This window comes from Monomorium pharaonis, chromosome 5, assembly GCF_013373865.1.
Source record: "Monomorium pharaonis isolate MP-MQ-018 chromosome 5, ASM1337386v2, whole genome shotgun sequence".
Lineage (NCBI taxonomy): Eukaryota > Metazoa > Arthropoda > Insecta > Hymenoptera > Formicidae > Monomorium > Monomorium pharaonis.
In genome coordinates this window covers 8,210,077-8,223,809 of record NC_050471.1, presented here as the reverse complement: position 1 = coordinate 8,223,809, position 13,733 = coordinate 8,210,077, and the positions used below count along the sequence as shown (strand labels likewise).

The 13,733-nt window shown below is 41.2% G+C and overlaps 1 protein-coding gene across 1 annotated transcript in view; it reads right to left on the bottom strand.

The window, feature by feature from the left end:
- LOC105829959 (mucin-17) overlaps positions 1–13,733 on the bottom strand; it is an 86,601-nt gene that overhangs the window by 14,871 nt on the left and 57,997 nt on the right. The window contains exons 2-7 of the mRNA XM_036286765.1: positions 7,086–7,336; positions 4,232–4,398; positions 3,446–3,646; positions 2,032–2,619; positions 1,298–1,745; positions 62–950 (exon numbers count right to left, since the gene is read on the bottom strand). Coding sequence (XP_036142658.1) covers positions 62–950; positions 1,298–1,745; positions 2,032–2,619; positions 3,446–3,646; positions 4,232–4,398; positions 7,086–7,336 — 2,544 coding nt within the window. The remainder of the gene's footprint in view (positions 1–61; positions 951–1,297; positions 1,746–2,031; positions 2,620–3,445; positions 3,647–4,231; positions 4,399–7,085; positions 7,337–13,733) is intronic.

Here is a 13,733-nt window from a genome sequence, read left to right as displayed (position 1 = left end):
TTGAAATTTTGTGAAAGAAAAATCTTCATTCTGATAAAAAATGGTTGAAATAATAGTCGACCTGGATTAAACGTCGTGTGCGCTCCCTTCCTTCTTTTCAGGCTGTCGGATGAGTAAACAACTTTGCCTTCGGAATCTAAAGTGACTCGAGCGCCTTGTCTCTTCCTTTCTAACGATGAATCCGGTTTCTTCGGCAACTCGCTTAGACTCACGTACTCTGCGTCCTTCTTGAAGATGTCGGTATTGGCGTAGGTGGTAGTCGGTCGGACAGCGGTCATGCCTGACGACGACGACGACGACGATGACGAAGACGAAATCGGGCCCGCGGGGCGTTTGTCGTTATTGTTCCTCACGTCGGCTATGGTCACATAGTCGCCGGAGTCTGCATTCGACAACTCCTGCACGGCGCCGATCTTCGTGGCGTGCTTCTTGCCCGGAAGTACGCCACGAAGTTTACCCAGAACGCCGCTCAGCGGACTGATTTTCATCGACGACGACGATTGGCCTGTCGTTGTCGGTCTATCGTTATTGGCTGCCGCCGGTAACACTTGTACGGTGGCATACAGATTTTTATCCTGGCCATTAATCACCTCCATTTTGGAAGTGCCGACGGTTGCAGACATTAATATCGAAACGCCGCTTTGAAGTTCAGTTCTTCTCGTTGGTTCGTTCGTCTTCTTCTCACCCTGATCCGTCTCTCTCACGTGTTCGTCGTCAGATACGGGTGGCGTAATCACGCACATCGATGGTATCCGACTAGTCGTAATTGCCGTCTTTGAGCGAATTCTTTCGATTCGCTCGCAGCCCTCTAGATCGCTGGACTCTGAATATTCGAACTCGGAACAGGAACGGCCAGTGCAGGCCGGACTCGAGGCAGATTCAACGGGAGACGAAGATGTGTTGTGACCGCTATCGGGCGATTCGCCACCGTTTTGATTTTGACCATGAACCTGTTGATAAAATATATTAAAGATGACAGAATTTTTTATAAATATTATGTAAAGTTTACAAGACATTTAATAATTATGTAACATAGAATATAAAATTTTATTTTAATTAAAATGAAAAGAATGAAAATTAATTGAAGTCAGATGTTTGTCTATCTGTTTTTTATGTGTTATTAAAAATTAATATAATTGACATAAATTTTTAATTAATCAAGTTGTTAATTATTCTCATCTAATTTTATTCCATTTTCGTAAGATTTTTATTTCTATTGTTAATAATAAACTATCCAATTCGTAAATTTTATTCCGCTGTTTTCTGTCGCAACTAAAATCTTGGTGCTCGTACTTACCATAGCAACCACCGTAAGACTGGACTTGCGCTCGGGAGGCGGTGGTGCCATAAGAGCGGTGCAAACTGTTCCGGCTGAGCTAGTCGTTGTGGAAGTTGATCCTCTGCCAAATAATTCATACTCGTTCTCGACGATTGGCGAAGCGGCATCCGTGCCGACGTCGTTAGTTTTGGTCAAAGGACTTTGTGGCATGGGTTCCTCCTCTCTAAGGGTTTTCAGGCCCGAGTCCATGTGAAACGAAGTGTAATATCCCTCTGTGTCGCAGGAGTACACTGACGATGTTTCGCCATCGTCGGAAAAGGGCACCACCGTGATGTCCTGTATGATGTCCGGTGTTAGGGTACCTTCGGAGGTTACCGAGGACGAGGCTGAGGTGTCTCTTCCTTTCAGTCGCCTCATGTGACTTAGGGAAGTGGAGGATGTGCCGATTGAAGCCGTCGTCGTGGATCTGAAATAATATGTTCGAGTATATTAAGCAAGTTTAAAATTTTCTCCTAATTTAAAATAGTATAAGATATAAATCTCCTCATGATTTCATGGTTTAGGCGATAGAGACAAATGGTTTTCTGTCAGGTACGGTCAAGTATTTAGAATTTCATCTTAATGATCTGTCATTATCTTTAGTGAATTAATGACTGCGTTGAAAAATAATTGGCATACAATTGGTAAAATACAAGATTTCAATTAATATCGAGATATTAAGATATATTCCTATTCGATTTTTTTCTTCCTACCTGGGCTGATGCGTGGTGGTGGTGGTTTCACTGCCGATGCTGGCTCTTCCACTCTCTGACGAGGCGCTCCAGTTTCCGGAGCTCGAGTGCGGGGCATCGTCGCGGTTGCTGCCCTTTCGTCGTTCTCGCCTCTGGGCGGCGCTCTCGCGCAATTTCACGCTCGGCTGTTTGTTGTCCGTGCTCGGCACTGACACTGGTATGCTGGCCGTGCTCTTGCCGCTCGAACTGGACGAGCTCGGCTTCCTCTCGTGTGACTTGTCCCTCCTGCGCCTCGTAGTCACCGTTTCGTAAATATTGATCTCGTCTGGTGATCTTGTTTGGCCCTGAGCCTGCTGCTCGTTCCTCTCCGCGCTGACTACCGTCGATTCCTGCTGCTGCTGCTGCTGCTGCTGCTGTTGCTGCTGACTCGATTTCGGACTGATCAGCTTCAGTCTGGACCTGCCCCATGCCTTCAGTGTGTTGAAGTGCGATTTCTTTTCCGTGGGTGAGTCCTTCTTCGTGGAGCCCAAGACGTCCGTGCTCGCAGAGCGATGCGCTCTCGGCGTGGCGCTTGGCATCGTCTCCTCGGGCTCGTCGCCAGTTGTCTCCCTACAGCGATAAATAATCTCAACGGCGTGAACATGATACAAAGTACTGTAGTGAGTGCGCGATTTACATCATGTTTCAAGAAGCAACTATGATTTATTAAATAATAAACCGCGACGTACGACGACGGTCTTTTGTTACAGATTTATTATTCGCGTGTACCTCAATTGATACGGTAAGTTAGGTTGTTAGTGCCCGGGAGGTTTCGCGTGCGATACCACACGACAACGATACGGGGATGATCTGAAACTATTATCATGGCGACGAGATTACAAAGGTAGAGTAAGGGAGATTCTTCGTGCTCGGACGACTGCGAAAATATGAGCGCACTTTATCGAGCGTGACAAATCGCCGACTATTTTCGAGGCACAGATCCCCGGAACCGCGTCCTTATAGTAACAGAACCGCTGCGATAAGATGTATCCGAGCAAAATGCATACTTCTTGGTTATAAGTGTACATTTATCATGCTGTAAAAGTTGAAGGGGCTGTGCATTCAGCGAATGGTCCATTAATCCCTTCAATTGTATAGAATTTCTTAGTAATTCTTTTAAATAACAATGAAAAATTACCCTTGTGTCATACGAATTGTAAATAGGACGATCTTGAAACAGCTACTTTTACAAGAGTTAACAAAACGATTTTTATTAATTGCGGAGTTTGTATAGTACAATACGTATAACAACGCTTTATACAAAAAGCAGAATTTTAATTACATTAATTTGAAAATACGAAACAGAAAACTTTTTGCCTCCAACAAGAAATAATGTCAGAGAGGTTCTCAAAATTTCTCAGTTTGGAATTGAAGGGTTAATTGTGACAATACTAACCCTCCGATAGCCTGTCGAATCTCCTTCTGATCGGTACCGGCGATCGTATTTCGTCTCTTCCCTCTCGGTCTGCGTGGCCGCGATCTCCTCTTCACCGCCGTTTCCTGAGTCTCTGGCCCTGACAGCAAGGACCTCCTCCTCATCGACATTCTTTCGAAACCTCGTCCGCTCACATCCACCGCTACGATTTCCGCTGGGAATCTACGATGAAAGCATACGTTTCGAGATCACAATAGGGAGCGTCTCGGTCTGTCATTGGTGTAAAGTTGAATGGACCGGAGGCAGAGACGTATCGAGTCACGTAACAGGAAGCCGTACGACAGACTTTTGACTTGCATATGCTTACAAGTATTAGTTTATATATAAGATTATATCCATTTCACGATACATTAATCTATAAATTAACGATTTTCACTGGAGGATCGATCTTTCTTTCTCAATATGTTTTGTTATTTATTGTTAAATTAATGAGTTTTATTAAAATATAATTTCTTCAAAATATAGTTAGCAAAAATATACAACGTTAAATTTTATTTATCTTTCTTAAAATATAAAGAATCTCTTATTGTATTTATACAAATAAGAGTTTAAAATTTAATAGTGAAGAAACATGAAAATTTAACCAGCAATATATTTTTGTATATTTTATTAAGATAATCAATCATAAATAATCTCCACATGGGAGAGATGAAAAGATTTTCTTATCTCTTTATTTCGTTTGTGCGGCAGTTTCTACAATTCCCGTTCTATCAGCAATCAAACGACGTATTGAGATAAACCGCTTACTTGAGTGCGATAGCCTGAACCTGTTCCTCGGGGCTAGGTAGCTTGTGATCGACGGCATCGTCGCTGGTCGTGTCGGCTAAGATCCTGGACGAGCAGTCCGGTGGTACGGTGACGTCGCCGAGCGCTTCGGTGGACGTCCACCTTCGAAGATCCTCGATAGCAGCCGGCTGCAACAAAATAATCGTATGCACAATAAAGCTGCCGATCCATCTACAAAATATATTTCTTTTCACGTTTTGCATAATTATTCATATCTCACTTTTGTCTTCTGGAACATGGACAAAAAACATATAGAATTATAGAATTATTAAACTTTATGCACGGGTACATATATTTATAATACGTTTGATAATTATTATGTAGAAGAGTATCTCCTGTCTTTTCTTTCGCTGATTTCATAACGAAAACTTATCGGTCTGCTACTCGTATTACAAAATTGAAAAATTATTATACTTTGGTAATCAAATAGACGTAACGCGAATACCTGAGAGAGCAGTGTGTTCCTTGTGTCGTGTGAGAGTTGTGTCAGTTTGTGTGTTTGCTTAATGTTGTTATACGACTTGGTCCCAGACGGCGTAACAACTGATTCTCTTTTTTTCTTCCCGGGTACCCGCAACAAGCGGGTCGCGCCTCCCGTTCACCCTGTGGGAAACTCGACGCCGCGGAGGAAGAAGAGCGCGCGAACGACGTATTTTATGCGCTGCGGCACCTGCGTGGGTGTTAACCATTGTCGAGGTGTCAACTCCCCGACCGGACGGGTTTCACGCACGGGATACGGAACGGATTGGGTTCCGACAGTCTGCCAAGTTTTTCACGCGATGAACTAACCGTTGTCTTTCACTAGTCCGTAAAAACGGTCGAGTTATTTGTGCAAGTTTTAATTTCGCATACTCGTGAGACGGTAGAAAGTAAATTCGGAAATGACGATTTCAAAAATATTCATTCAATGTATATTTCAACTATTTTTGTATATTACAAAAACTCCTGTGATTAGTTAAAGAGTACACAGAATTAATGTATAATGTACTGAATTAATACATTGATTTATTTTTTAGTAACTGATATGAAAGATACATACATTGATATTTTTTAGCAACTGTTAAATAAATGTTAAAATACGTTAAAATACTTTTCCATCAAGATAGTTGTTGAAAAATACTTTCTAAATTTTTTAAATTAATTAATTTTGTCTATCTGAGATGCCAGTTACATCAAATCCACGTGCGCAGACGTATACGCATATATACGTATGTTTTCTAACAAAAAATTTTTTTTTTATTAATTTAATCATCAGAACTATTGACAGGACGTCTTTAAACGATAGAACTCTATAGATTTAGTCTTCTCTGTGGTCGTATATTCGAAATACGGTGAGATGCTATTATGTGATTTTGGAAGTTAGCATCTCATTTATAAAAATTTAATTAAAATACGTAATTCAACGGAACTATTGTTGAAACCTATCAAGAACTGTAGAACTATGCTGGATGCAAGTAATTCTGCAGTATTTTTATGAGATGCTAAACTTTGAGATGCTAACTTCACACACGTTGTTAAAATTCAATATTAATATAAAGCCAAGTAATATCGAACATGTATGTACGTCCACATTCAATCAATTTATCTTAAAAGTCATCCTGAATCTTTAACAGAAGATAATCTGATGGCATTCTTCTGCTTGTCAAGTACAGTATTACTGTCATATCATAATTTTGTGTCACGAGTGACAATCTCCGTTTGATGTAAACCAGTTTTGACGCGGTTCGAGTGTAGAGAAAAATGCAAGTTAATCGTTGACACATTTAATATCAAGTGAAGAAGAAACTCGTTGCTCGGCGAAATTACTGAAACTGTTTCAAAGAAACGGGATTCGATCCTATGAACTCTTCGATTATACGGTGAAAGTTAATTACGTTGAATTAAATAGGCAAAGAGGTCAGATTTAATTCTACTTGGCATTTGCAAGGTAATGCCTCATGTTGAGGATTATTGAGTCATGTACTCTAATCTTTGTATTCGGTCATCCGAAACCAACAAAATGTCTGAATGCTTAATATTCAGCTCTTTCGTATTTTGCGAACTCAATGGGAATAGTATAACTACAAGATAAACTGAGTAACGTTACATTACTCATTGAGAAAATATATATATATGAATGCACTGCTTGTGTAATTTTCTCATTCAGCAAAGTTTTCGCTACGCGTCACTGACGATTAGATGATTGCATGACAAAGTTGTTACAGATTCCAGTAAAATGCAAATTCTTGTTTTTAGATAAAAACAACGTAAAAAATAAAATAATTTATCTGTTGTTTAATTAATGTGTTCTGTAAATTCAAAATGGAGTAGTTGCTGTATATTTAGTCGTTGTTTTGGTTAAAAGTATAGTAGATTTTACAAAAGGTTTTGTAACAATACAAGATATCCGAATTTTGAAAAATTAATTAATATATTAAAGAGGGTAGAAAGCTTTTGAATGGATGAAAAATTTTGACTTATTAATGTAGGCATAAAAATAAAATCCTTTTGTGGGCTATTTATATCAGGTTGCAGCTGTTTCATATGTTAATATTTTAAAACTTTGAAAATGGAATTTTATTATTAATATATAACATAAATAGTCTGTACAAAACGATTCCATATTCAATTTAATCCTAAGCCTACAGTCAAAGTTTATAGAATTTTCGTTGTTTTCAAATCTTTTTATCTCCCTTAAGTGATGCTAATAATCATAGAATTAAAAAGAAATATTTGACGCTGATCTGAAATTAACTTTGACCGCGGAAAAGGATACCGATCGAAAGAGAACAATGTCCCGACATTTTCATAGAGAAAGAGAGAGGAATGTACTTACGACTCTAGACTCAATGTCGAGGCTGTGATCACGTCTCCTCTTACCGAGGACCGGCGTGCAAAGGAACATATCCATCGAGCTGCCATTCCTCCTCAAGGAATCCAAACTTCGTACGGCGACTATGGCAGCGAGCTCGTACAACTCCCTCAGGGCCTTCGGCCTTGTGTCCGCCGTGAACAGTCCCTTCGATGGTTTATTCGTGACGTGAAAATGCTCCGTTCTCGCCGCGAAAGTACAGATATCCGATTCCGCTGTAACACGAAGGATACGAGACCTTAACGATCGCCTTGTCGCCTAAGAGATAGCAGTCAAAGCTGTTACATGCAGAGTCGCGTGTTTATCTAATTTCCATCACCTATATTCTGATATATCGTACATAACGATAACATCGCGATAAATTTCTTTCAAGATAATTTCATCTCTTGGCGCACCGTTATACTTTTTTCAGATATATAATTTTTTATGTAATAAGTTTGCAAAAATATAGAATGGAATATTACAAATATTACAATTATAATTGCAAACTTTTTACAAAATTTTATATTGAAGTACCTCATAAATATATATGTATATGCATTAAAATGCTAATTAATATACATATAAAAGTCTAGTTTAGATTTCTCTTAGCAAAGATAATTGGCAGTTAATATATTCGCATTAATATATTGCATATAAACTTGGAAACGTATACAGATATTTAAAAAAATTTTTTTCACTTAAGAATATTCTAAAAAAAGGAATTGCCTAAAAAAGAAGAGAAAGATAAAGATTTATGATGAAGGACAAGAAAAGATTCAATAATCAAGAAAAAAAAAAGAATATCTCGCGCCTCATATCGCATTTGAGAGGTGCTCACGACCGCATCCTTTTTTCTTTACAGCTGTTCTATAATGCGGCATTTCAGCTCCATAATATACTTTTTGTCGGTCATATGTGGCGAGCGGATATCACGCCGCTGACATATCTTAACTGTAAACATGTTCCATTCACGGTTTCTTGCACCGCAGCGCACGCAGGACCGGGCATGAAATCAGTAAAAAAAACCTAACTCATGCCACCCGCGCTCTCGAGGGGCACGCTTGATTCGACGTTTCCGGTTGTTTTCAAAAACGGTTTCTTCCGTGACGAAACCGGGGCCTTAATCTCTGACAACGAGGTCCTTCCTAACGTTTTCAATTGTTGGAGAGGGGTAATAATCTCCCATAATGCACATTAATTAAAATAACAATTTGAAAAAAGAAAAACGAAATAAAATTAATAGGTGTTGATTCATTATATCATTAAAGCTTGATATTTCTCTCTTTAATTTGAAACAAAAATCGTGCTTAATATATAACACGATTTTTATTATTAATTATTATTTTTTTATTAACTTTGACAAACGCAAACATAATATGATCGTTATATTGATTATTTACTAATTTCTTGATTTTTTATCCTTTCTACAATTTTACATTTCTAAATAATTGTTAGAAAAAGGGTTAAAAAATATGTCAATGCTTTTAATAAAACTTCCCCTTATACAGAAAAGTATAAAAATGGTGCAATCTCACTGTATCCCGGTATACGCACACATACACACACATAACATGTGAATTGAATGATGGATGAGTCACAACGTTTGATTCGTGTTTTTAACGGCGACGTGATCGTCGAACAATGAATTCCCGCAAACACCTCCGCGCTCACGGACAATTAGTTCCGTTATTCGGAGGGATCCTTAATTGCTGACTTTTTTAAGCCAATCTTTTTCGGCTTGACAACGCACGGCGCGCGTACATACATACATACGTCTCGCAACGGTATGAAGTGCCTTTCATTATCGCGTGCTTCTTGTGTTTTCTCCCGTTGTTCGCCTTTTGTTTCGCACAATACCACGAAGGGTTAATCACCATCGGTCCGACACGCGATAGGGTCTATATTCCCCATTAGAACTTCGTCCCTAACTCGCGCCACATCCAATAACGCTTACGCTCGATTCGCATGCTTGATTCGCATACCGTCTGATGCTATGATGGAAAAGCTATTCTGCATGGAGATGCGATTTGCCTCGTAATGCTCCGTCTGGAAAACTAAGTTAATAAATTTACTATTTTATAATCAAGGCCAAATTACAATTTTAGAAGCTTAATTAATTAAAATTTGTGCCCCTATAAGAATTTAAAATATATTACAAAACAAAAATTATATACTTGATATATTAAAATTAGAATAATAAAATTTCACGATTCTAGCTTCCAGAAATTGATAGTCAATTTTTCGCGATGGATTAAAGAAATTTTTAAATCTCGAAGCGAGCGCTGCAGTTCTTCATTATCAATTCTTCGATATGTATACGCTCTAAATGGCTTCTGGAATACTTTAATATTAAGAGTTACGCTAACGGTTCATTACGAAGCAAGGTAGTAATATCGCACGACTGCTCCAGGCATTTATGCCACAGTGTATAAACAGAGCGATGCGTGTACGTGCGGGCCGCGAGCGAGAAAGACTCGCCAGTGTTCTGCCAAGCCGCAGTCCGATTCGATACAATCGTCCATGGAGTATTTCTTACTAACCGTCTGTAACCTCGGAAGCCGATGGTACATAACTACATAGCCGGTACAACCTTCTGCGCGGACGAGCGGGGGATCGACCTTCCTCCGTGATGTTCTGCAATCTCATCGCGCGCGCGCGAATAATCGAGACTGGAACCGAAGCTCGGTTTCAGCCTACAGAGATTTCTCTGAAAAATTATCATCTTCGTGCACAAGCGCTTTTACTTTTTGCCATTTTCCAGTAATTGTTGATAAAAATGTCCATTTTGTTTTAATTGCTAATCAAGATTAATGATTCTTATCTTGACAATAGAAAAATTTTATTTAAATTTATTGATGTCTCCTTAGAATTAAAAATAATAAATATTAATCCTTGGTAGCATCGAATAATTCGGACAAAATTGAACGTCAAATAGTTTCGAACTTTTAAAACTGAAGATGTGCTCGAGTTGTTTGAATTCATTTCAAATCTGAATAATCAGCCAATATATCTGCATTTTAAATCTTCTTAATATCCGAACTGTTGGAATTTCAAACACAACAAATTGACATTGTAGAACGATCACCGCTTAAGATCGAACTCTCCAAACTGCCTCAAATATTTAAACTGCTCTTCTTTTTTACTTCGAACTTTATTCGAAGATTGAATATATTCGAACCTTTCTCCGTCTGAACCTCAGTAAACACGGCAACAGTGAGACCGACATTTTAATTTTCACACAAGACGAGGAAAATAAAATGTTAATAAACGTTATTCATTTAAACAAAATTCGGATTGTGTTTTTGATGGCGGCGAGAATGTGATTGAATGCATTTCGAGAAGCGCATTTGTAGAGCCGAGCTCTCGTCTCGATAAATGCGCGGCGAGCAGCATTAAGCACGTCACGGCTGTTAGTAAAAGAGGGCCGGACTCCGGAGATTTTTTACAGACTCCAGAAGAGAGCGAGTTACGAGTCAAGGTCGGCTGTACAGGTTGCTCGGTCATGAGAATAGAAATATGAGCGGGGTAGGCATGGCCGTCCGTGTTCGTAATAGTCGTACACCTGAGTAAGCACCGGCACCGCGCGCGCACACATCCCGATCTCGCAATAATAGGCTTCGAGCTATTCGCAATCGTTTCTCACAAATCAGCACGATCCACCGTAACCACGGCCAGCACGAGTTAATTACGATAGTAGCTTGGCAGCGACGTATGAGGTCCGGAAAGTGATGATAGAACCGCTTCAATGCACTCGACTTCAACGTGAGGTGGGATTTGTTTGTAAGAAATGAACGCGGAACTTTTTGTTGCTCGGCTCTTCTTTGTCGCGAGGTGGAGGTCCGAAGAGCAGGTGTCATTCTAAAAATCAGAGGGGACCCGCTCACAATTTCTCTCTTCGGCGAACAGGAATTTACGACGGAGTTATATCGAGAATTTATGCTAATTATACACTATAATTTCATAGATTTCTAGAATGTGATTACAAGACACCGGTCATAAAGATATTTAATATTGAAGATTACTTCTAAAGGAAGAAATCGACTCCAAATTTATTAGAATTCAGAGAAAAAAAACTCGGTGACGTCCACCGCTACTTGGAAAAGGCTACGAGAAAGAGATTCTCTTTATTTTTTCATCCAGCTGTTCGCTGGCATTCGCTTTCGTCTTATTTCTCATTAACGTCTGTCCAAATCCGGTGTGCACTTTCAACTGCACAGTCCACCTTTGTCTAGCGTTCGCAACAGTCAAGCTGAGGTTTCACAACATCCGGCGGATCTCTCTCGACTCGTTCGACTCCCTCGTTCGACTCACCGCCAGCGAAAGCGTGGAATCGTCGTTGATCGGATGGCACGGAGCGAGCGGTTCGACGAATCGAGAGACGGGCCGAAGGAGGACAGCGAGCGAGAAGAGAAGCGCAGAGGTGGGCAAGAAGACGAGGCAGCAGGAGAAGAAGAAGAAGAAGGCTAAAGCGGGGGGAGGAGGAGGAGGAGGACGAGAGGGAGGAGGGCAGGCAGATTCTCGATGGTGAAGAGCCGGTCGGCCCGTGGGAGGTCCACTGTGGCCGATGAGCTTCGCCTGTGCAAAGTGCCCCGAAGGGCCGCTCGCGCGGCCCTTCAGAGGGACCGACAGACGGCTTACCGGTTGCTCCAGCCTCCTCGCAGGCCATGGCTCAAACCAAGATATCAAGAAAGCGCGTAATTCATGGTTGCCTCTCTCTCTCCCTCTCTCTTTCTCTCTTTCTCAAAAGAGCGCGAGTAAACCGGGCTTGGATTAGCCCCTTTGTCGAGAATGCCTGGGATTAGTTCTGGACTTCCTAGAGCTTCCACCGTATATATGCCGCGAATTTGGATCGGCCCGACGTTGATTGCATTGCGAGAACAGCTGTCGATTGTGAAAACAAATAACGAGATTCGATTAGTCTGTTGGAGGATTCAGTTAATTTTAGACGACGCTACCGGAGAATTGATCTGTCTTGAGATGGGGAATATTACGTCTTTGCTAGCCCCGTTCAAGTTGACATTATTTTTAGAAATTTGAAAATAAGTCTACCCGGTAATTCCTAATCTTCGCGAATCTACAATCTACGACAGCTCTGCTCTTTTGTAAATTTACCATACGGAGGCTGTGAATAATGTGAATGCGAATGTGAGCATTGATCTTCGCCGATGATAAATCGGCGTATAGATGGTATCTCGGATCGAAGTGGGTATAAGGTGGAATACGCGTGACGCACGAGATGATGCATTACGTGATGATCTTAACGAGTAACATAATTGTTACACGGGGGGAGGGGGGAAACTCGCTGCAATAATAATTGGGAATGTAATCGTCGTAAACGATTACTCATCATTACGTCAATCCCGAGCGCGTCGCCTCTCCGCAGTGATCCCGCGCTAATTGTACACGTCGACACGCGTACATACGCGATGGCGCGACCGACAGTCGGGGGATCGACCGACACGATCTATCAGGCCTCTAATTACGACACCGTACCGTAGCGTCCGTAAGGCCCGCGGTAGTACCCGGGCGGTGAGATCGTCCGGTCGATCTTCCCGACAAAAACCCGGAATCTCCGTGGAACGGAGATGCAGCAGGGAGGTGGGAACCCGGTCGTCACGTAACGCTCGTATTCGAATACCAACGGGCTCCGTTTATCTCTCCTCCCTTCCCTTCCCCTCATCGGGCCCCGCTCCTTGTGCCCACGGGGCCTCTGACGGATGGCGCAAGCACGCATCCAGGCCGGGTAAACACGGCGGACCCGCGGCAGGTAGGTTAGAGACTCCGTGTTTACCGCGAGCAAAATAAGTTTGCGCGCGAGGCCGGTCGAATACGAGTTTCGAAACCCCGAGCCCTCTTTTGCGCACCACGTTCGTTAGAGGGAAATAAGAAGTAGAGAGAAAGAGAGAGAAGACGTCGTTTTTTCAAAATAATATTTATATACTCCAAAAAATAAATAAGCTCGAAGATGGTGTCGCTCCATAATTTATGATGTATGTATATAGGAATACCGGTTTCGTTAATGTTTGTACAAGACGTACGTGACGGTTATAATGCCGCTAGTTTTAGCAACGTGAACTTTAGCAATGAAAAAATGCACCGCCATTGTTGTCTTTTTAAAACTCGATCCTGCCGACATTCAATGTAAGAAATTAGAAAGATTACGAAAGGGGAGGAGTTATCAATATATAAATTGCAATTTATTAACATACAATTAATCTTCATAATAATCTTAATAATTAAAGCAACAAGTTAAAGGTTGAAGTAATAATTTAGATAGCTATCGTTGTACAAGAGGAATCGAAAAAATCTCACTGGAGAAGAACGAAGAAGTAGTAGACGGACAAAGAGGGGAAACGGTCGCGGCAAGAAGGAGAGGAAGACTGAATAAAAGCGGCCGAAGACGAGTGAGAGAAGGTATGAGAAGGGAAAGGGACCAGACGAAGGAGGAGGAGGAAGAGAGGGAAGGCAGTCAGTGAAGAGCACAAGGGAGGCTGAGAGAGGACCGTGCGAGGGGTAAGGTGAGGTAAGGTGGAATGCGGTTACGGTAGATCGCGGACCAGTCCTCGTACAGGTCCTGCAAGGCCCGACGGGGCTCACGAAAAGAAAAAAACGACGAGAACGATGAGTACC